Below are 23,885 nucleotides of genomic sequence, written 5' to 3' on the forward strand. Positions count from 1 at the left end.
GGCCTCACTATTATTTAAAACTATGGCCACCATTGGCCTGAATTCGGATCCTTCGATTTCAATATTCTTACTGATTTAAGCAATTCTCTCCAATGCAACAGCGAGGGATCCGAGGTCCCCCACACCCCAAGCCCTCCTCTACCTCTACCTGCATTCCAAAGAACCCCTCTACTCTCCTGCTCACCAAGCCCTTCTCTTCCACAAGCCTCCCAGCCATCTCCTCTAGAAAGGCAACTTGGTCTTGTAGCAGCTGCACCTGTTTCTCTCTTCCTCCATTCCCCCCCCCCCCACCTCCAGACCAGAGATCATTTACCTCCCGTCTAGCTGACAGCCCTTCAATCTGTGTCTTTGAGTGCGCCCTCCATCAAGAGGTGCCCTCTTGAAGGCTAGCCAGCCCGGATCAGGCCTTCCCTCAGCCTACGTCTTTTTCTCCTTCCTTGCTCTTGTAACTCTTGTACACTCTTCCTCTCTCCAGCAGGTTAAGTGCAGACGTTTGCCTGCCTGCCGGCCGGTGTGGCTGACACGGCGGGAGTGTGTGCAAGCCTCCAAAGGTAAAGCAGCTACAAGCTAATAGCTCTGCCGGATCTCCATCACTGACAGTGGCTGGTTGGCAAACACACGGGGGCCAACTTCTCTCTCTTACTTCTACCCCTCTTCCTTTCCTACCCCTCTTCCCCAAAAAAATCCCATAATGGGAGCAGTTAGATAGCATCCCACAGCAAGCCAGTCCTTTTGTTTGTTTGTTTTGGGGACTCAGACACCCAACCACTCCTGTCCTCTTTCCAGAGTTGGCTCACTTCAGAATGGGGATTGTCAATGTCTCCCTTAAGGCAGAATTCTTCCAGGAGGCTGCTCCAGGCTCGCTTGAGAAATCCTCCCCTCTCCCCTCTTCCCTCCCCTGCAGCCCTATGCAATTGCTCAAACATTCACCCACAGTGCCTTCCCTGCGCAGCCTCCTCCCCGCAAAGGTGTCTACAGGAATTTAAAAGCGCTGCCTCCTCCCCCTCGAAACCTGTTTGGCCGCCTCACCTCCCCCAGTTCTCCCTGCAGGTCCTGGAGACTAACACCTAGCAAGAGACACAGGCCACGTGTGGGTCTTCAGACAATCCCCACTCCTCCATCAAGCCTACTCCGGCTTCACCCCGCTAGGTGCTCAGAGGTCAATTCATAAGCTAGTGTGCCTCGTTACCAAAATTGTTTAAGCACAGTCTGTTAAATTCTGTTTGTCCTTGGCAGTTTTGTGTCGAGTTTTGCCTTGTAATGTGTTTGGTGTCACCTGTTTTCTAGCATGAACCATCCAGTTCTAAACTTATGGCTGGTTTTCTCTTTCTTTCTTCTTTCTTTCTTCCTTTCTTTCATTTCTTAAATACCTAAGCGCACCTTAAAACTTTTGTGGACAAGTGTGTGTATGTGTGTGTCTGTGTATGTGTACATGTTCAAAGTACTCTCATTGTAATCCATAGAAACTGTCATCCTGGTATGAGAAAAAGTAATCTTTTCTTTTTTTTTTTGTTGGTCAGGGGCTTGAATTCTGGGCCTGAATGCTGTCCTCAGGATGGAGCGCTAACCACTTGAGCCACTGGGCCACTTCCAGTTTTCTGAGTGGTTTATTGGAGATAAGGGTCTCATGGACTTTCCTGGCTTTGAACCATCATGATCTTCAGATCTCAGCCTCCTGAGTAGCTAGAATTAGGTATGAGCCACAGGTGCCCAGCTTAATCTTTTCTTTTTTTTTGGGGGGGGGGGTCCGGTCGTGGGGCCTGAACTCTGGGCCTGGGCACTGTCCCTCAGCTCTTCAGCTCAGGCTAGCGCTCTACCACTTGAGCCACAACACCACTTCCAGCTTTTTTCCTTTTGCTTATGTGGTGCTGAGGAATCGAACCCAGGGCCTCATGCATGCAAGGCAAGCGCTCTACCACTGAGCCACCTTCCCAGCCCCCAGCTTCATCTTTTCTATTTTTGGTACTTCTATGTCCTGAAATTATTTGTTCCTTCACTGCAGTTGTATTATCTGTGCTGCTTGTGACCAGCAGTTATGTGAGGACTGTAAATCTTAATGTGAAAGGAGTTAGAAGTGAGACCCAGACCTATTCCTAGCCAGCTGTGATCGAGAAAAAATGAAAACCTTCTTTCTCTTTCCTCCTTTCTTTCTTTCTCTTTCCTCCTTTCTTTCTTTCTCTTTCCTCCTTTCTTTCTTTCTCTTTCCTCCTTTCTTTCTTTCTCTTTCCTCCTTTCTTTCTTTCTCTTTCCTCCTTTCTTTCTCTTTCCTCCTTTCTTTCTTTCTCTTTCTTTCTCTCTTTCTTTCTCTCTTTCTTTCTCTTTCTCTCCTTCTTTCTTTCTCTCTTTCTTTCTCTCTTTCTCTCTCTCTTTCTCTCTCTCTTTCTCTTTCTCTCTTTCTTTCTCTTTCTCTCTTTCTTTCTTTCTTTCTTTCTCTTTCTCTCTTTCTTTCTTTCTCTCTTTCTCTTTCTCTTTCTTTCTTTCTCTTTCTCTTTCTCTCTTTCTTTCTTTCTCTCCTTCTTTCTTTCTCTCTCTCTTTCTTTCTCTCTTTCTTTCTCTCTCTCTTTCTTTCTTTCTTTCTTCCTTCCTTCCTTTCTTTCTTTCTTTTTCTCTTTCTTTCTCTCTTTCTTTCTGCCAGTCCTGGGGCTTGAACTCAAGGCCTGGGTGCTGTCCCTGAGCTTCCTTTTTTGCTCAAGACTAGCACTCTACCACTTGAACCAGAGCGCCACGTCTGGCTTTTTCTGTGTAGGTGTTACTGAGGAATCGAACCCAAGCTTCCTTTATGCTAGGCAAGCACTATCACTAAGCCACATTCCCAGTCCCCTAAAACCTTTCTAACATTGGTAATCAATTATACTAAGAATGTGAGCCTACTCCCTGGATGAGGAGAGCTTGGATTGGGATGAATACCTGGCCAGCTGCTCTGCCCTGGGGCATCCTGACTGTGCAATGTCTTCAGGCAGTTCTGAGATAACCTGACTCCACAGGCCAAAGTGAATAAAAGGAAAGTTTTGTAAGAGTTAATCCAGATTAATACCCTGCTGTAAAAATAGCATCTCATTCTTTCTGTCCAGCTATAAAAGTAATTGTTAAACCAAAGTTCACTTCATTGTTTGTTCAAAGGAAACACCTTCTAACTAGAATGCCATTTTCCCCTGGTGTTTTTTTTTTTTTTTTTCCTTTTTGTCAGTCTTGGGGCTGAACTCTGGGCCTGGGAGCTGTCCCTCAGCCCTTCAGCTCAAGGCTAGAGCTCTACCACTTGAGCCACAGCGCCACTTCCAGCTTTTTTTTAATTTTTTTCTGCTTATGTGGTACTGAGGAATCAAACCCAGGGCCTCATGCATGCAAGACAAGCACTCTACCACTGAGTCACCTTCCCAGCCTCCCCTGTTTAATGTCTGTTTCCCAAGTATGTAAACCACCTATATAAACTGCCCTGGACACAAAGTACAACTGTTTCAATCTTAATTTGTGTCCTAAAGTGCTCTGTTCGTTAAAAACTGACTAGATTGTTTAATCAGTGGCTCTTGTAAAACTCTCATGTCTACTGACTTTATCATTACAGATTTCTACCCTCTGCAGCATTTAATTAGACCCACTGAGGGATAAATAACTCTTGCAAGTATTTATCGGTCAATTCTTAGCAAATTCCAGGTAAGCCCTGCTTAAAAACTATTTCTATTAATCACGTTGTTCCTTCACTTGGAGTAAGGGGGTTGTTGGTAAAGGTTCCTTTGATCTGAGGAAGGACTGAGGTTTGAAGCCAGCTAGGGCAGAAAAGTCCCTGTGAGACTCTTATCTCTAATTAAATAGCCAAAAGCTGGAAGTGGCACTGTGGCTCAAAATGGCAGAGTGCTAGAAGAGCAAAAGAGCTCAGGGACAGCGCCTAGGCCCTGAGTTCAAGCCCCAGGGCTGACAAAAAGGATCCCAGCAAGAAGCAGACACCCCCCAGGACAAAGCTTGTCCTAGTGACCAGAGCCCATCCAGAGGCAGATAAGAAGGGATAGTGTCACATCCTAAATTGAGTCACATTGCCCTTGAGAGATCAAAAGAAAATAGTTTATAAGCATGCCCATCTAATGTCCATACCTGTCTACCTTCTAACTGAACATGAACTTACATTCCTGCCTTTGTTATAGCCCAGACATCTATAGTCCAGTTTCAAGAAGTGATCAAGGCCTCTTACCAGGCCCTTGGCCACTCCGATCCACCCCAGCTTCTGAGTGGTTATTCTTTTTTTTTGGATCCAGTCGTGGGGCCTGAACTCTGGGCCTGGGCGCTGTCCCTCAGCTCTTCAGCTCAAGGCTAGCACTCTACCACTTGAGCCACAGCGCCACTTCCGGCTTTTTAAAAAATTTTTTCTGCTTATGCCGGGCTCTGGTGGCTCAAGCCTGTAATCCTAGCTACTCAGGAGGCTGAGATCTGAGGATCGTAGTTCAAAGCCAGCCCGGGCAGGAGAGACCGTGAGACTCCTATCTCCAATAAACCACCAGAAAACCGGAAGTGGCGCTGTGGCTCAAGTGGTAGAGCGCTCGCCTTGAGCTGAAGAGCTGAGGGACAGCGCCCAGGCCCAGAGTTCAAGCCCCACGACCAACAAAAAAAAAAAAAAAAAATTTTTCTGCTTATGTGGTGCTAAGGAATCGAACCCAGGGCCTCATGCATGCAAGGCAAGCGCTCTACCACTGAGCCACTTTCCCAGCCCTATTCTTTTTTTTTTTTTTGGCCAGTCCTGGGGCTTGAACTCAGGGCCTACACTGTTCCTGAGCCTCTCTGTGCTAAAGGCTAGCACTCTACCACTTGAGCCACAGCGCTACTTCTGGCTTTTTCCATTTATGTGCTACTGAGGAATTGAACCCAGGGCTTCATGCATGCTAGGTAAGCACTCTACCACTAAGCAACATTCCCAGTCCTCTAACTGGTTATTCTTAACTAGTCCACCATGCTCTCCCCTACCCAGTCACCAGAAACCCTAGACACTCCCTTTCTGCACCTTGTCAGCCTTTTGTCTGATCTCAACTCAATGACAAGAGCATCTCAGTAGATGATGGGAATCGCTCCAGAGGACATCCGGTGGGACTCCCTCTCACCATGGTACCCCGGCTGGCTCTTCTATTGGGACCCTTAACAGTCCCCCTTCTTGGACTCTGTTTTCTCAGCCTTTTTCAAAAGTTTCCCTTTGACAGGAATGACAGCACTCACTCAGGACACTACTTGGGAACAAGTCAAGGCCATCCTATTACCGCAGGCATCCAGAGGCTTGCTTACACTGCCCTACTGTCCAGCGCAGCCAGGGACCCTGAAGATCCCAGCCCCAGTGGCTCTCGGTGCCCTCATGTCAGCAGGAAGTAGCCACAAAAGACCACAAGAGGCTGGGAAGGTGGCTGGGAAGGTGGCTCAGTGGTAGAGTGCTTGCCTCGCATGCATCAGGCCCTGGGTTCGATTCCTCAACACTACATAAACAGAAAAATCCAGAAGTGGTGCTGTGGCTCAAGTGGTAGAGTGCTCGCCTTGATCTGAAGAGCTGGACAGTGCCCAGACCCTGAGTTCAAGCCTATGACCAACCGAAAAAAAAAGACCACAATATCCCACAACTTTGTATACCCCTTCACGGTGTCAAATGACGGGAATCTGCTTTGTTCTCATAACCACCCTGTCCTGGGGACCCCTCCTGGCTTTCAGGAAAACTTCACCCCAGCCTTATCTGAAAGCCCAGGACTGCTGGTGTCAGGAGGAAACTCCTACCAGTAAGCCCCAAAGGGGACAGTTTGCACCGTAGATCCCAAACAGGACCGTTCAGAAGATAAATCTCCAACAGGATGGGACAAAGAAATTCCAAAGGAAAGTCTGACCTCTTCCCTGATCTCCTCTTCCTGCCCATTCGCTTTATGTATCCAAAGACCCTCTACGAAGGACCTGTCTCTCCTTTCTCAGCCCAATCATTTCAAGCAGACAAAGATGAGATGAAGAGTGACAGCCCCTCTCCCCCTGCTCCGTTACCCCAGATGCATCCGGAGCCACCCCAAACCCCAGCTATGCATAGATGTGTGTGATGTGCAGGTAGGGCGATCTGCCTAAGCCCAGCCGTCACAGTCCATTGTGGCCCCACCTCCCTAGACCTAACAGCATCTTCATTAACTTCTACCTCCCTGCTCAGACCCCCTATAAGCCCGACCCCAGCCCCACCCCCTCGCACATCTCCAACGCCATGGGAAGGCTGCTGCCCCTTGCTGTTCTAGCTCAATAAACAGTCCGGCCTGTTTCCTTCCTTTCTCCTCTATTTCGCTAACACCCAGGCCCTGAGTTTGAGCCCCATGACCAACAAAAATAAAGGTCTGGGAACCAGCCAGAGGCCCCAGGGCATGCTGGGAAATCAGTCTTGGCTTTGGGGGGGTCTCCAGGCAGCCCAGCCCTGTTCAGAGCCTCTCGCCCCCATGTGACTGTCTTGGTGATGCTGTACGGGGGGGGGAGCCCATGAAGGCTGCTGGGACCCCCACCCTGGCCCGCGGAGTGTCTGGGGTCCCTGGATGCTCCCCCTTTTCCCAGATTCTCCTGTCCCCTTCTCTCAACCAGCCTAGAGGGAACATAAGAGGTCAGGGAAAAGATGCCCCACAACGGTGAATGTGCACCCCTTGATCTGAGCAGATTCTGTGGCTGCCCCTGGGCATCTCCGAGAAAGACCAAGTTCACACCATGTGCAAGACAAACCTCAGCATCACATTCATCTGAGTGGAAGGTCAGGGCGGGAGAAACATGGCGTTCTGACCTCCAAGACCGATTCCCCCAGCAGCTCCTTCTCCTGCCCCACGCCCAAGGGAAGCCCACTCAACAAGCCCGGCTCAATGCACCCGGCCGGGCTTCTCTGGGCCTCTTCCTGCCTCACCCACCTCCGGCCTCCAAGGGGCCGGGGGGGGGGGGGGGGGAGGGGAAATCTGCCCCTGAGGGTGGCTGTGGGGGCCATGAGTGTTTTGGGGGGTCCCTGAGTGTGTGAACACAGCAAATTTCCCACCTGCTCCTTGCTCCACCCCCCAAATTCCCAGTCCCACCCCACCCCACCTCAGCTCACCGGAATAATCCAACTGGCCATCCTTAGCTTTCTCTGAGGCTGAGAGTTGGGGGCCATGGTTGAGGAGTTCCTTGGAGATCGTCTGCCTCTCCGTCTGAGAGCTGGTGAAGAATGGGGTGAACATGGATTTGAACTTGTTGCACAACCTAGATTCAGGTCCCTCTGGCTCAGCACGTGGATGCCACCAGGGGGCGCTCAGGGGATGACCCCCCCCCCCTCCCCCAAAGGCAGAGGGAGAGGAGACCACCTCTGCCCTTCAAGAGTTAATCCCCCCCAGTCTGCCCTCCCCACGCCCCCATAAGTTTCAAGCGTTGGTGGTAAAGCAATCAGGTTGTACTGGGGTTTGACTTGCTGTGTGAGCCTGGGCAAGTTTCTGTCTCTCTCTGAGCTTTAGTTGTTCCCACCTGGTCAAGGGCGGTGGCTGGGGTCTGGCACTGGGGAACTGAGTCACCTTTGGCCTTGGTTGTTTGAGTCAGAGCCCCATCCCCCCCACCCCTCAGTCCTCACATCCTCTGACATTAGCTTAGAAATTCAGAGTAAGCCGGGTGCTGTAGCTCACGCCTGTCATCCCAGCCACTCAGGAGGCTGAGATCAGAGGATCTTGGTTCAAAGCCGAGCAGGGCAGGAAAGTCTGTGAGGCTCCAATCTCCAATGAACCACCAAAAAGCTGGAAGTCGAAACATGACTCAAGTGCTAGAGGGCCAACCTTGCACAGAGGAAGGTTCAGAAACAAGTGCACAGGCCCCGAGTTCGAGCTGGTGCTCTACTACATGAGCCACAGTTCCACTTCCATCTTTTTGCTGGTTCCTTACAGATAAAAGAGTCTTATGGGCTTTTCTACCCAGGCTGGCTTTGAATCATGATCCTTAGCTCTCCGCTTCCTGCATAGCTAGGATTACAGGTGTGCACCCGGGGGCTGGGCCTTGGCTTTCGTTTTGATCCAGGCTGTCTGCCAGGGGTGGGGCTAACCCCAGTCCCCGCCCTCTTCCAGTGAATTACCTGCGGCGGACATTCAGCCTTACTCCTTGATGATACTGCAGATGCAAACTAAGTTTTCCAATACACCCAGGCCCACCTGGCAGCCGGCTGCCTATGAATCTGAGACAAATTTTAAAGCAAAAGACATCAGGATTTAGGAAGGGAGGGAGGGAGGAGGGAGAAGTGAAAGGAATGTGATGGATGAGCAGGAGGAGCCCCGCCCAGCAGCTGGACCAATCTGTTACCATGGAAACCTAGAAGGGTGGGGAGGGAGGAAGCAAAGCCCGCTTCTGGATGAGCTTGGCTTGGGGTCAGAGATGGGGGGGGTGCTGAAGTCCCCAGCCACTCCCCTCCTGACACTTCTGATAGAAGCTGTCTTCCCAACCCCAGAGGGAACAAAGAAGATTGTTCTGGAACCACAGAGCCCCTGAGATCTCAGGCCCTGGCAAGATGAATGAAGAGACCTTCAAACTAGCAGGCGCTGGGTTCTACAAAGATGCTTGTCTCCCAACCACATAAAACCCCACAAAGATGGGGGGCCTGGGATCTCCCCATCCTAGATCACAGATGGCCAGGACTCACAGAGGCATTTGAAAACACCAGGCCTGTGAGAACCACCCCTAAAATTACAAACTAGCCAGTCAGCCGTCCCTCTGACGTTCACCGCTTCTCTGCGGCCGCAAGTCATTTACTTGGCATCCACCGGCTCCCGTTCCTAAAATAATACACAGCCAGGAAAAGCAGCTCAGGCCTGTTCACACGGGGGCCACCCCCACCCCGCTGCCAGAGGTGCCAGACATGACAATCTTGAAACGATCTTCATTTGCTCTGTGTACCTTGCTGAAAAGGTTTGGGGGAGCTGGTTAAGAGGAAAGTGAAGTCCAATTTGCAGTCAAGTTCCATTTCAATCTCTCTCTCTCTTGCTGGTCCTGGGGCTTGAGCTCAGGGTCTCATTCTTGGCTTTTGCTGCTCAAGGCTGGTGCTCTACCGCCTTGAGACACAGCTCCCCCACTTCTGGCTTTTTTTTTTTTTTGGTACTTCATTAGAGATGAGAGTCTCACAGATCTTTCTGCCTGGGTGGCCTCTGAACCATGATCTTCAGATCTCAGCCTCCTGGGTAGCTGGGATTACAGGCGTGAGTCTGTGGCGGGCCTGCAGCAATTGAGTCCCTCTGAAGGGTGTATTGGCAGCTTAGCATGCATGAACTTCCCTGTATTGAGTTGCACTCACACAACAGGATTGGGGGGCAGATTCCACTCTCCCCCTCCCCTCACCCCAGTTTCTGGTTTGCCATCCAGAAGTGACTCTGATTACATTCCGGCTGGCATGGTCTCTGCCTCGATGTCCCGGTGGTGCTGGCTGTTTGTTAATTCGTTTTAATCCTTTGCTAGGTCGTGAGTTCATAGGGAAGCATCACGTTTGCCAGTGTCAGGGTGTTCCTTCCTAGCAAGTGCTCTCTGGTTCATGCTTGGCTGGGTCTTTGATTTTTATTTATTTATTTCTGGTAGGAACAGATGAGTGCACCACGCTTGTTAAACTCAGCCAAGTTCAGATATGAGAGCTCTCAAAACATGACTGATTCGACCTTCCAAAAGGCACCCATGCCGGGACCAGGTTTAGTAGAGCATACCTGTAGTCCCAGAACTTTGGAAGCCACTCTGGACTCCAGTGAGAAAAGCTTAACATCAACAAAACACGTGCCAAGGAGAGAGTCGTAGCACACAGGTGTAGTCCCTGCGGAGTGTGCCTAAGGCTGGCAGCCCTGCTGACAGACAAGGCCACTGGCTCACATTCTCCTGGTGCTCTGCTCTTCTCCAGCCATCCAGAATGATCCAGCAGTGACCCCGGCAGAAGCGCTGGTATTAATGTCATCTGCATCTTCACCAGTCCCTCCCACGTGATAAATATTTTGATTCTTGTCCTTCTGGGAAATTATATACCAGCCAGAAATCAGACTCCAAGAGATGGCGGCAGGTGCCCGGAGGGAGGAAGTCACCTTAATTAATAACAGGATGGCCATAGCTGGGGGCCGTGGCAAGAGTGGTCGAGCACCCACTGCACCAGTATGAGAGGCCCTGGGTTCAAGTCCCAACACTGCGAAAAGAAACCAGATCATAACAAAAGGCCCGAGGAGGCCCACTTCTGTCTGCCTTTGGAATTCCAAGGAGAAAGAAGGTGCTAGAAATTAAAAAGTCAGCCTGCCTTCACCCTTTTCCTTTTCTTTTTCTTTCTTTTTTTGTGTGTGCAGGCACTAGAGCTTGAACTCACACTCCTGCCTGGCTTTTTTGCTCAAGCCTCTCTACCACTCGGGCCACCACTCCATGAACTGTTTTTGCTTTGTTTTGTTTTTGCTGGTGGACTGGAGATGGGACTCTCTCGGAGTTTTCTTGTCCCGGGGCTGCCTTTGAACCGCAATCCTCCAGATCTCAGCCTCCTGAGATGCTGGGATTACAGGCGTGTGCTACGATGCCTGGCATCCCCTCTTTACGTGAACAGGGCTCCTTGTCTTATTTAACTTGTCACAAAAACCAAGCCTTCGGCACCTGCCCAACAGGTGCAAGGAGCAAGAAAGCCCAGACATGTTTCTGCAACTGCCATGAGAGAAGTCGGGGGTGGGGGGGAAGGACCTATGCCCCATCTTTCTCTGAGCCATCTCCCTCCCTCCTCCTGCCTTGCTGGGCGGCCTCCTTTGTCCCCCTCAATACCATCTCCACATCCCGGAAGCCCCTTTAGGATTTCCCCTGCCCTCCCTCCTCCCCTCCCCACTCAGGCTTGGGCTATGGAGGCTATGGAAGGTTCTGGAAGTCCCAGGAAAGCTGGGATTCTCCAGACCTCCCTGGCCTTGCGGCTTCTGTATACAGCAGGTGCTCAACGAAAGTGAGTCCCGGAAACAGCCAAGCCACGTGCACAGCACGGTGCACTGGCTGCGTGTGACTGCGTGCACAGCACCACACTGTCTCTGCAAGTCCCATCTGGCTGTCTCCATTGGACTCCAAGAGTGGGGGTGCTAGGCTAAGTCCTGCCTGGATAAAGCCCAGGCGGGCGGGGCTGCGGAAGGAGGGGCAGTCTCATTCTTACACGGTTCTGAGGATGGAGGCGGCAGACCGGAGCAGCAGCACTTCCGGCATGGTTTCTGGGGAGGGGGTGGGGGCGGTGGTACTCCCTCTACGAGTTCCCTGGGGGGTGGGGTGGGGAGAAGAACAAGAACCTCAAAAGGCTGATCACTGTCCAGGGTGCTATGTCCTGGGGGACCCCTGGCAGCCCCCAAGAAGCTTGACTCCACCCTGGGGTCCTGCCACAGAGACCCCGTACTGAGTCCCAGCCCAGCTCCCGGCTCCCAGGGGGCAGCACCTGTCCAGCTGTGTCCCTGGCAGCCAGCCTCCACCGCCAGGGCTGCCTTTACCCCCAGCTGCCTCCCCGGAGGCTCCTGCCTGGAGGCTCAGGCCTCCAAGACTAATCCAAGGCTCCAGATTGCTTTGCAGGGCCTCCAACTCGTTTCTTCCCTCCCCCCCCATTTCCAGACTACTGTAATTCTCCAAAGAAGGTGTGGTTTAAGTACCTCCCTCTATCCCCCCCCCCCAAAAAAAAATCCTCAGGACAATAGCCTTCAATCCTCTAGATCTCATAATCCTGGACCCAGAGATACTCCCCCCCCCACACACACACACACACACATCCTGCTCCCTCCACACAAATCGGGGTCCTCCACAGCAGCAACCAAGTCTCCAAGACTAATTTTGTGTATGTGTGTGCCAATCCTGGGATTTGAACTCAGGGCCTGGGTGCTGAATGTTTGTGCTAAAGGCTAGCGCTCTACTGCTTGAACCACAATGCCCCTTCCAGCTTTTTTTTTTGGGGGGGGGGGTTAGTTTAATAGAGTTAAGAGTCTCACCAACTTTCCTGCCCCAGACTGACTTCAAACTGCAACACCTCCGATCTCAACCCTCCTGAGTAGCCGGGATTCCAGGCGTGAGCTACTGGTGCGTGACTCTAATGTTGTTTTGTGGTTGTTCAATGGACAGCCTCTCCTCAAAGATCAAGCTGGCAGCCATCTCTCTCCTGACCCTGTACCCCACAGTGGGGCCCCTACAAGTCTCCCAGCAGACCAGGGTGCCCTGAATTGGGGTCCCCCCCCCCCAATACCCCAGGTGCTCACTCACCACCGTCCTGGCTGTCTGGAGAGTCAAGCACAGGATTTCGCATCCCGGCCTCCTGTCTGCTCCCAGGGCTGGAGGAGAACTGGAGCAGCCCGGGCTAGGTAATGAGGCACCCGCGCATGAATGGGGGCCCGCCCAGCCTGCCTCCGGGCGTCCTGCGAGGTGTGGCCTCAAATACCTCTCACCCAGCTGGCACAGGCCCCGGAGGCCCACCTGGGCGTCTCTTACATAAGGTGGGCGGGACGCGAACCTGGGACCTGTTAGAGCCGGTAGGAGAGGAGGCCGAGATTGGCCTGCGGATATTTACCTGGCTTCCACCTGGGAACAGCCCTGAACCCCAGGGGTGCAGATGGAAGCTGACTTGTTTGTGTCCAAGTGTTTTCTTTTACTTAAGCATCTCCAGTACTTTTCTGTCCAGGAGAACTAGGAACCGCGATCCTCCCGATCTCGGCCTCCTCAGTAGCCAGTATGACACATGCAAACCACCAAAGCCTGGCTGCATTGTTTTCCTGAGAACGGCTGGCTTCCCAGTGTGCCCCTCTCCCTGGTCCTGTAAGCTCAAGTTTCCTTCCTAGTCCTAGTTTTCTAAATGAATTCATCGTGACTGGGACAAGGGCACTCAGTGTTGCAGGGCGAGCATGAGGCAGACTCATTTTCCTGTTGATTCATTTTGCAATACTGGGGTTTGAATCTAGGCTTGTACTTGCTACACCTGCACTCGACTCCTCGGGCCACACCCACTGGCCTTTTTGCTTTATTTTTTCAGATAAGGATCTCAAGTTGTTTTTTGCCTGTAGCAGCCGGAGATCTACCCATCTGTGCCTTCAAACCTAATTGGCAAGCCTTAGCTACGGCTTTCCAAATAGCTGGGACTACAGGTGTGAATCAATACATCCTTCTCATTTGTTGAGATGGCGCTCTTGATTACATTTTGCCTAGGTTGGCTTCAAACCCCCCAAACCCCAGTCCTTTTAGTGTGTTTGTGTGTGTGTGTGTGTGTGTTTGCACCAATCCTGGGGCTTGAACTTAGGGCCTTGTGCTCTTCCTTGGCTTTTCTGCTCAAGGTTGGTGCTCTACCAATTGAACTACACTTCTACTTCTGGCTTTTTAACTAGTTCATTGGAGATAAATCATATGGATTTTCCTGTCGGGGCTGGCCTCAAACTTTGATCCTCAGATCTCAGCCTCCTGAGTAGCTAGGATGGCAGGTGTGAACCATTAGCGCACTGCTAAATCCTGGCTTTTCTGCATTTGTCATCTCTCTCCCAAAGTCTGGGGAAAAAAAATATTGTGCTGAAGCCATAACGTTAAGTCCTAATTGAGCTACTTTTTGCTTTGTTTTTGCTGCCAGGGCAGAGGCTTGAACTCAGGGCCTTGTGTTTGCAAGACTGGCGTTCAACCACTTGAGCCACAACCTTAAACCTGGATCCAGCTTTAATTTTTTCTGATAAAGTCTCACACTTTTGTTTCCCCGCTCCTCCCCGCATGGTTCTCAGACCACGATCCTCCTATGTCTGTCTTTCAAATACAGGGATTACAGAAGTGTGTCACCAGCCTCAGCTCTAATTAAGCTCTTTTCGTACGGTGATGACAGACCCAGGTAACACAAATGTCGGGCCTGGCCAGCCCGGGGAAGGTGGTGGGAAACACAGCTGACCCAGTTCCCATGTGAGCCCAAGCACCAGGAAGTCACCACCCGCCTGTCTCTGGAGCCTTCATTTGACAACTGTGATCCTAGATCAAGAAGATCCTAGATCTTCTCCCATCGGGCCTCGATTCTCCCCATCTCCCCGGTGTGTGGAGTGGCTGCCAGGCCCCAGCTTGGATGGGGTGAGGCGAGGCCAAACTTCCATCTGTACCCGGCCAGATGCAGGTGCTGATTTACATGATGGTTTTCAGCCAGGCAGGAGCCCAAAGCCGGAAGACAGAGACGGGCATTTCTGGGCATGGCCAGCAGGGGGAGTGGCAGAGCGGAGTTGGGAATTGGCGGCTGAGAACTTTTAATTCCCCCTTTGATAAGCACTCAGTGAGTGCTTATCACTGAGTCCCTGCAGAGTACTGTTCGACTTGCTTTCCCAGAAGCTACTGGGGCGCCAGCCCCATTTGACGATGGAGCCCAGAGAGATGAAGGACATTGCTGAACCTCACCCAGATAGTGAGGGCGGGTGGGCTGGTTTGTTTCGGTGCCAGGGCCTGGTGCTCTTATCAATGAATTACACCCAGCCCCGAGAATGCAGATCCTCGCCCCCCAGCACCGAGTTTGAACTCAGGACCTCCCACTCTCCTTTGGCTTCCTTGATTGCAGCTGATGCTCTACCACTTGAGCCACGCCTCCAGTCTGGCATTTTGACTGATGAATTGGAGATGCAGTTTAGTGGATTTGCCTGAGCTGAAGAGCTGAGGGACAGCGCCCAGGCCCAGAGTTCACCAGGACCAACACACACACACACACACACACACACACACACACACACACACACACACACACTGTGGAAAAAAGGGCTGGAGGCAGAGCTCAAGCGGAAGAACACCATCCTAGCAAGTATAAGACCCTGCGGTTCAATCTCTTGACTCAGCAATGTGGCTGCTAAGTACCTGCCCGAGAGAGAGTCACAGCAGCTTTGTTCCCAGTGTCTAAATGAGAAATATCTATGTCCATCCACTGGGGAGGGGCCCTATGCACCATGCCACTTAGTGGAATATTACGCAGCCATGAAAGGAACGCAGTACTGATCCACAACCCAACACAGACTGTGAAAATGTGCCCAGTGATCTGTGATCACCAAGCTAAGTGCTAAGTGAGCATGTGCTCAATGATTGCTGCTAAGCCAGAACGGATCAGCTTTGTGATATAAACTGTAAAGCCCTGGAAACACAAATGGACTCTGGTCCCTGGAACTGGGGGTTGTGGGGAAGAGAAAGGGACAACTAACTGCTGTTGTTTTTTCTTTTACTTTTGTGCTGGTCTGGGGCTTGAACTCAGGGCCTGGGTGCTGTTTCTTAGTTTAGTTGCTTTTGCTCTTTTTGTTGTTTGGTTTTTCCATTCAAGGCTGGTGCTCTACCACTTAGGCCACATCTTCACTTCCGGCTTTTTGCCGGTTGGTTGGAGCTAAGTCTCTCCTTGCCCTGGCTGGCTTCAAACCGTGCTCCTCAGATCTCAGCCTCCCGAGTAGCTGGGATGACAGGCGTGAGCCACAGTACTCGGCTCTGAAATTCATTTCCTACCCACAATCTCGGGGACTCAGTACCCCACATTCAGGCAGGCGCCACTCCCTTTTGCAGCCTGCCTGGCTAAAGCATCCTGGTTTCCAGAACACTCCCCCTGCCCCGGCCTCCACCTGGGAAAGCTGCCCCGAGAGGGGCCTTGTGATGGCCTTTAGCTGCCTCGTGTCCCGTCCCCGTTTCCTGGGCTTTTAGGGGGGCTCCACTCTGTACCCACTCTTTGCCAGGCAGGGTGAAGGGGAGGAGCGGACAGTCCACCCATCCCAACGCCAGCCTGTGTCTCCCCATCATGAAGTCTGCCCCCCCCCCCAAACCAAGAGGCCCCTACCCCAAGCCTCCAACACCCCTGGACCCCCACTCTGCCTCCTCATGGGGCCTCAGGATTGGCCAGGTCTGGTGGCTGCATGGCACCGGCTTGTCCATGTCTGCGGCCCAGAGCCTGGTGCTGGAGCAGGGTCTCAGGGACCTAGGGGCGTCTCCCATGGCTTTCCATTCGATTCTTTCACTCAGCTCCCGCCCCTGGGGAGCCGGCTGAGGGCACCCCTCAGCTCTGGCCAGCAGTTTCCCCTCTTCTCCCACCTTGGCTGCCCTACCTGCCCCCCTCCTTCCCCCGGAGCTCAGGGAGAGGGGGGGACTTTCTCAGGGGACACGACGGGCAGAAAGATCTGGAGGATCACAGTTCCAAGCCAGAAAAGTCTAAAAGAACACCACCAAACACACGACCTGACTTACATAACTGTAACCCATCTGTATATCACCTTTATCATTAAAAATAACAACTTGGGGGGAGGGAGAATCACCAGCAAAAAGCAGGGCTGGAGGCCTGATTCAAGTGGTAGAGCGCCAGCTGAGCAGGATGCCAGGCCCCAAGTCAAGCTCCCATGCTACGCCCCCCCCCCCCCAAAAAGCCAAATTCATTGGGTTGTTTATCTTCCCTTGGTCCCCACTGAGGGGAGAACTGGGAGGATTGAGGGCTTGTTTTGGGGTGACCCCGTGAGCATCTTGTGGGGGGTGTGGGCTGGCTTGTCCCCTGTTATCCAAGACCCAGAGCAGACCCAGAAGTCAGGCCAGCTCCCTTAAGGGGCTCTGGCCCACGCTGGGGGTGGAGGCTGGGCCTCCTGGAGGCCTTGGGGTGAGGGGTCTTTGCTTCTGGGGGGCCGGGGTGCAGTGTGGCTCGGTGGGGCCCGGCCACAGTCTCCCCCTCCCCCACCTTTTCTCAGAAGCCCGTGAGAACCGGCCACCCTTTCCAGTGCATACAATGGGAGTCTTTCCCACGCACACAGGGCTGTCCCTAGGCCTCAGTCCTCAGACCCAAGACCCAGCCGTCCCTGCTGGGGGGGGGGGTTCCCCCCTCCTACGCTGGGGGGGTTAAGCCAGATTTGCAGATCAAATTTCTGTGTGTGTGTGTGTGTGTGTGTGTGTGTGTGTGTGTGTGTGTGTGTGTGTGTGTGTGTGTGTGTGTGTGTGTGTGTGTGTGTGTGTGTGTGTGTGTGTGTGTGTGTGTGTGTGTGTGTGCTGGTCCTGGGGCTTGAACTCCAGGCCTGGGCGTTGTGTGGGTCCCTGAGTTTTTTCACTCAAGACGAGCACTCTACCACTTTGAGCCACAGCTCCACTTCTGCTTTCCTGGTGGTTCACTGGAGATAAGAGTCTCATGGACTTTCCTGACCTGGCTGGCTTTGAACTTGGAGCCTCAGATCTCAGCCTCCTGAGTAGCTGGGATACCAGGTGTGAGCACCAGTATGGGGCTGGGAAAATGTCAACTTTGGACTCATGTACAGGCCAGGAAATTGCATTCCAGAGAGGGCTAGGGACTGGCCAAGGTCACACAGCAAGCTGGAGTGCAAATCTCCAGGTCCCCTTGAGCTTGTCAGCCATTGACACAAACCGCCCTCCCTCCGCCATAAAAGGCCCCCCACTAAAGGAGACAGAGAAAAACAATTGTAAGACCAGAGACTCCTCTGGGCCATGGAAACCAGCTTTCTCATGCTCTGGGCTGGACCAGAGAGCGCAGCACCCCCAAATGATGTGCCCCCATCCAGTATGAACTGCATTTTTAAGAGAGCTTTCTAGATCCTTCCTTTGGTTTCCCAGGTAGAGAAGGAAGGCTGAGGGGGTGGGGGAGGGAGAGAGAGAGAAAGCAAGATCCCAGGGTTGAATCCAGACCTTGGCTCCAAGCCAAGTGCTCAGGGACACCCCGGCCCCAGGACCCACTTACCTGCACCCCAGATTGTCCCCAGTGGTCCCCACACTGGGGCACAGGGGGCCCTCTCTGCTGTCCGGCATCTTGGGGTCCCTGGGTGGTGAGTCTCGGGCTCCAGATCTGTGTGGCCTGGGCTGGAAGTTTTCTGCGGCGGAGCGGGGGAGGGAGGTCGGGGGAGGGAGGTCTGGGGGAGAGGCCGGCCTTGAGCCCAAGGTGGAGGCGGGGCCGGGGCTGGGGGAGGGGGGTGCACCCCCAGTGACCCACATGGGCCCATTTCCTCCCGGGTTTGAGAAGCTCCTTGGTAGTGAAGTGACTCAGGAGGAAAATCTTTCCTTTTTCTTCCCCGGGTTTTGTGTCGCTGGTGAGGAGAAGAATTTTAATGAAGTTTCCTCTTTTCTCATGCAAATCTCACTTCAGTTCTTCCCAGGGGTCTGGCCCAGGGGCTGTGTGTGCGGGTTGGGGGGACAGGGTTTGAACGCAGGACCTGAGCTCTGTCCCTTCCCTTGGTCATTCCAAGGCTGGCGCTCTACCCCTTGGGCCACACCTCCACTTCGGGCTTTTTTTTTTTGCTGGTTCGTTAGAGATAACAGGACTTTCCTGCTGGGGCTGGCTTTGAACCACGATCCTCCTATCTCAGCACCCTGGGTGGCTAGGGGTGAGCCAGGCTACCCCCGCTCTCATTTGAAGTAATGAGTGACCCTGCACACACCCTCCACACCCACATGACTCACGTTCTGAGGCTCTTGGGGGGCCATAAGGTTGTGGGGGACACCATTCTGCCCAGTGGGGGGAGCCCACCCCTCCGGGAGTCCCCCGCCCCCCCAGGGCTCCCTCCCCAGCACTGCTGAAGGCCTGGAGTCTGGTTTTAGGCCTCACTTTACACTGGATCTCAGGGGGATGAAGGGGACAGTCTGGACTAGCTGCAGGGACTCCCCCAGCTCCCAAGAGACAGGAAGGGGGGGGCCCTGCCAGGGGGACCAAGAACAAGGATGCCATTCTTGGCCAGCAAGCCCCAAGCCTGGCCAAGATGAGAGAGAGATAAGTAACCAGTAACATCGCGTCTTCCTGCAGTTCCTCCCCTCCCCGCCGCCCCGCCCCTCCCTCCCCTTCCTCCTGACACCTCTTCTCTCCCTCCTCTCCCTTCCCTCCCCTCTGCCTCCTTCCAGCTGTGAAGGGGGAGGTGTAGCTGGGTGGGGCGGGGATCTGAGTGATTCTGGAAAAGCCTTTCCAGGTCTGCTGAGACCTGATGGCTGTGGGACCAGCACTGTGGCTGCCGCCTGTCATCCCAGCGACTCGGGAGGCTGAGATCCAAGGATGGCAGTCGGAAGCCAGGAAAAGCCCATGAGACTCTTATCTCCAATGAACCGCCAAAAGGAGTCAGAAGTGGTGCTGTGGTTCAGCGGGTAGAATGCCAGCCTGGCGTGGGGAAAAGCTCCGGGACAGTGCCTGGGCCCTGAGTTCAAATCCTAGGACTAGTAAAAAAAAAAAAAAAAAAAAAAAAAGCAGCAAGGGACAAGGCCTGCATGTGCAGTGATGTCTGCCAAGGACAGGGATGGCCAGGGTGAGGGGAGAGAAAGCCGGCGAAGCCCAGCCTCCTGCCCTGGGAGAAGCCGCCAGAAACCCAGATCCTTGGCAGCTACCCAGGGCCCGGGACAGAGGCAGAAGCCGGGACATTGCCCAGCAAAGGAAGTCGGCCTTAGTGGAGTTTCACAACGGTTGTCCGGCCGAGTGTTGGTGCTCACGCCTGTCATCCCGTCTACTCAGGAGGCTGAAATCGGAGGATCGCCATTCAAAGCCAACCTGCGGAAGAAAAGCTTCTGAGATCTGATCTCCAACTAAATACCAAAAAGTCAAAAGTAGAGCTCTGGCTCAAGTGGTAGAGCACCAAGCCTTGAGTAGTAAAGCTCAGGGGCAGCGCCCAGAACCCCAGAACCAGCCCCAGAACCAGCACATGCGCACACACGTGCACACACATACCACCAGCACCAAAAAACAGTTGTCTAAGCTGGGCATGGTGGCACATGCCTGTAATCCCACACTCTGGAGGCTGAGGCAGGAGGATTGGGAGTTAGCTGGAGGCTAGCCCAGGCTACCTAGAGAAATCCTATCTCAAAAAACAAACAAACAAACAAAAACAACAAAAATCTCAGGGGCTGGGAAGGTGGCTCAATGGTAGAGCGCTTGCCTTGCATGCTTGAGGCCCCGGGTTCAATTCCTCAGTACCACATAAGCAGAAAAAGCTGGAAGTGGCGCTGTGGCTCAAGTGGTAGAGCGCTAGCCTTGAGCTGAAGAGCTGAGGGACAGCGCCCAGGCCCAGAGTTCAAGCCCCACGACCGACCAAAAAAAAAAAAAGAAACCCAAACCCAAAGTTATCTCATTTCCTTTTGGTAAAAATAAAGGAAGCAGGAGAAGGCCCAGACTTGGAATTCCAGGAACTGAGTTCAGCTCCTGCCGCTCCTGCTTAGGAGCTAGCTGACCTCAGCCAAGGCCATACATCTCCCTAAGCCCCAAACTTTCTGTTCTGATGAGGGTGGGCTAGGAAAGATCTAGACGCTTGGGAAGGGTCTGGTCTGGAACTAGCCACCAGAAGAGACTCTTTAGGAGACCACTGCCCCATTTCCTGTGACTCTTGGGCCTTCTGAGGAAGTCTGCCATGTCTCTTGGCACTCTAGAGGTTCAAGTCCCCTGACAGACGGGACCCCTGGACCCCTGTAAGATCCACATCGGACAGTAGTATCCTGCTCCCTCTGGAAGCTTCTCTCCTCAGTATAAAAGCAGAACTCCCAGCTGGGCACTGATGACTCACATCTGTCATCCCAGCTACTCAGGGGCTGAATCTGAGGATCACGGTTCAAAGCCATCCCGGGTGGGAGTCCATGAGACTGATCTCCAACAGACCTCCAGAAAACTGGAAGTGGCGCTGTGGCTCAAGTGGTAGAGCACTTGCCTTGGGCAAAAGAGCTCAGGGACAGCGCCCAGGCCCTGCGTCCGAGCCCCATGACAGACCCCCCAAAAGCAAAAACTTAATTTCTGAGCACAGGAGAACCATGGGCTCTGCTGCCCCCTGCTGGCCACATTGCATCTCAGTGCTGATGATCCACCCAGGAGCAGAATGGGGAAGGATTGAGCTCAAAGTCGGCCCCACTGCAGCCGCACCTCCTCTCCTCTGCCCGGGTGGAGGCCACAGGGCCTTATCCTCCAGATCTGGAGGGTGCCGGGCCCAGGTTGAAATCACTGGACTTGAGATTGGCTACCTGACCCAGGCTAAACCTCGTGGCCTCAGTTTCCCCTTCTGTAATATAAGGGTCTTGATCATCAGGAGCAGAAGACCTACCTAAAACCAGCTTAGGAGAAAGAAACGACCTGACTCAAGGTCAGTAAACACCCTCCTCTCTCTGAGCTCCTCTGGCCTCTTCTGAGAATGTTCTGGAACACCCCCCTCTACTCCCTGTGAATGCCAGGGGGCCATGAAGAAGACCACAGTAAATTCCCTTCCCTTTTCCTCCCAAGAATAGTCCAGCTGGGCTCATCTAGCTACTCAGGGGGGCTAGGAGCTGAGGATCCGGGTTCAAAGCCAGCTAGGGCAGGAAAGCCCATGAGACTCTTATCTCTGATGTACCAGTAAAAAAAAACTGGATGTGGAGATGTGGTGCAAGCGGTAGAGTACCAGCCTTGTACACAAAAGCCCTGAGCTCAAACAAAACAACAAAAATAAGGGAAACAAACTAACAAACATACAGGAAAGAAGAAAGAGAGAAAAAGAAGAAAGGGAGAAGAAAGAAGGGAAGAAAGAGAGGGAGGGGAAGGAGAGACACATGGAAGGAGGGGCAGGACTATATCCCAGCTAGGGGTGAGGCTTAGCAGACCAGCACCCAATCACCTGCCTGCTGGTCCCTTGAGCTACATGGATCCCCCCAGATTTCACCCCCCACTCCCACCCACACCATGCCAGAAAGAGGTTTTAATCACCCTGCCAATGTGTTGTGAAGTACACAAAGGAGCTGGTACTCAGGAAGCTGGGATCTGAGGATCACAGTTCAAAGCCAGTCTGAGCAGGAAAAGTCTGTGAAACTCTTATCTCCCATGAATTAGAAGAAAAGAAAAAGAGAAAAGAAAAAAGGTAGCACCAAAAGTAGAGCTGTGACTCAAGTGGTAGAGTGCTAGCTTTGAGCACAAAAGCTCAGGGACAGTGCCCAGGCCCCTAGAGTCAAGCCCTAGGCTTGGCACAAACAAATAAATAAGCAAATGAATAAACTATAAAGCAAACCCAGGTCTGAGGCTACCTAGAGCCTAGGCTTAACCCTTTGGAGTATTTTTATTTTTGCCAGTCCTCCTGGGCGCGGTCCCTGAGCTTTTTTGGCTCAAAGCAAAGCTGGGATCACAGGCTTGAGCCAGCAGGGCCTGGCCTATCTAGATTTCTAATCTATAACCTTGCTTTGCTAGTTTGTAAGCGTTGCCTGGGCTCAGGCCTTCATCCACATGCTTTTTAATTCATTCAGTGTTCATGGGTTAAATCTGGAGTCAACTTGTTGCTGGGTTGTGCAATAGTGCAATCCTATTGGTGGGTGTAGACAAGTCCATCATCCGGTCACGCCCCTCATTAGTATATATAATGCACCTTGGGATTATTTCCAGTTCTGGGCATTTTGTACTGCAAGTGCTCTGTCCCATGAATGAAATTGTGGGTGGGTGTCGCATGTCAATGTCCTGATTGCTCTCTTATCTCCAATGAGCCACAAATAGAGCCAGAAGTGGAGCTGTGGTGCAAGTGTAGACTGGTAGCCTAGAGTGGAAGAAAAAAAAGGAAGCAAGAGCAGGTCCTGAGTTCAAGTCCCAAGACTCACACACACACACACACACACACACACACACACACACACACACACACAGTAAAATAAGAAGTAAATTTCGGGCTGGGAAGGTGGCTCAGTGGTAGAGCGCTTGCCTTGCGTGCATGAGGCCCTGGGTTCAATTCCTCAGCACCACATAAGCAAAAAGAAAAAAGCCAGAAGTGGCGCTGTGGCTCAGGTGGTAGAGCACTAACCTTGAGCTGAAGAGCTGAGGGACAGCGCCCAGGCCCAGAGTTCAGGCCCCATGACCGGACCCAAAAAAAAAAAAAAAAAGAAGTAAATTTCAGGTCTGAGACTGTGGCTCAATTGTAGAGTGTTTGCCTAGAATACACGAAGCCTGGGTTCAATTCTTCAGTACCACATACACAGAAAAAGCCAGAAGTGGCACGGTGGCTTAAGTGTTAGCCTTGAGCAAAAGAAACTCAGGGACCGTGCCCAGGCCCTGTGTTCAAGCCTCAGGACTGGCAAAAAAAGAAGGAGGAGGAGGAGGAGGAGGAAGAGGAAAAATTCATAAAATAAATATATCATCATTTTCTGTTTACATTTTTTTTTTCAGTCGTGGGGCTTGAACTCTGGGCCTGGACATTGTTCCTCAGCATTCCAGCTCAAGGCTAGTGCTCTACCACCTGAGCCACAGCACCACTTGAGGCTTTTTCCGTTTATGTGGTGCTAAGGAATCAAACCCAGGGCCTCATGCATGTGAAGCAAGCACTCTACCACTGAGCCACCTTCGAAGCCCTGGTTAGGGTTCTTAATGGGTTTCTCTTAACCCTAAAATTAAGCCCATCCAAAGTGTAAATCTCCACTGGAGCTATGAATGGTTCTTTTTTGGTCCTTTGAGGAGGCTGAGCCTTCACTTGGGGTATATATATGCCAGGAACTTTCCTGCCCCGTCCTGAACAGCTGGTCTTGCTTTCTCAGCCTCCAGGACTCACCCTGACCAGCAGCAACTCCAGGACCACCTCCCTCATACAGAGCAATTCTCTTTCTTCCTGGGTCTCAGCCCAGCACACAGTAGGTGCTTTATGTCCAACTTCCCTTCTGTGTGGCTGAGAGTGAGGCTTTTTCCCCATTGTCTTCCAAAACTTCTGGCAGAGCTGGGACACAAAATGAATGGATAGGCCTGGTGCTGGTGGCTACTCTGGAGGCTGAGAAATGATGATCACAGTTTGAAGCCAGCCCAGGCAGGAAAGTCCGTGAGATGCTTATCTCTAATGAACCACCAGAAAACCGGAAGTGGCGCTGTGGCTCAAAGTGGTAGAGCCCTAGCCTTGAGCTGAAGCCCTGAGACAGCACCCAGTTCAATGCCCACAACTGACCAAAAAAAAAAGTGACCAGATGTTCTCTCTAGACTCTGGGATTTTACCAAATGTAGGGCTCCTGAGAGGACTCCAGATTTTTGGTGGGGCCTGGGGCCT

At 52.5% G+C, this 23,885-nt stretch overlaps 1 protein-coding gene across 1 annotated transcript in view; it reads right to left on the reverse strand.

Annotated features, from left to right (window-relative positions):
• The window catches only part of Acsbg1 (acyl-CoA synthetase bubblegum family member 1), a 38,469-nt gene extending 20,769 nt beyond the window's left edge, over positions 1–17,700 (reverse strand). The window contains exons 1-3 of the mRNA XM_042697745.1: positions 17,633–17,700; positions 7,061–7,161; positions 6,492–6,568 (exon numbers count right to left, since the gene is read on the reverse strand). Coding sequence (XP_042553679.1) covers positions 6,492–6,568; positions 7,061–7,161; positions 17,633–17,700 — 246 coding nt within the window. The remainder of the gene's footprint in view (positions 1–6,491; positions 6,569–7,060; positions 7,162–17,632) is intronic.
• Between the last annotated feature and the right edge of the window lie 6,185 nt (positions 17,701–23,885).

The sequence above is a fragment of the Dipodomys spectabilis genome, unplaced genomic scaffold (genome assembly GCF_019054845.1).
Source record: "Dipodomys spectabilis isolate Male_0828 unplaced genomic scaffold, ASM1905484v1 ptg000228l, whole genome shotgun sequence".
Taxonomy (NCBI): Eukaryota; Metazoa; Chordata; class Mammalia; order Rodentia; family Heteromyidae; genus Dipodomys; species Dipodomys spectabilis.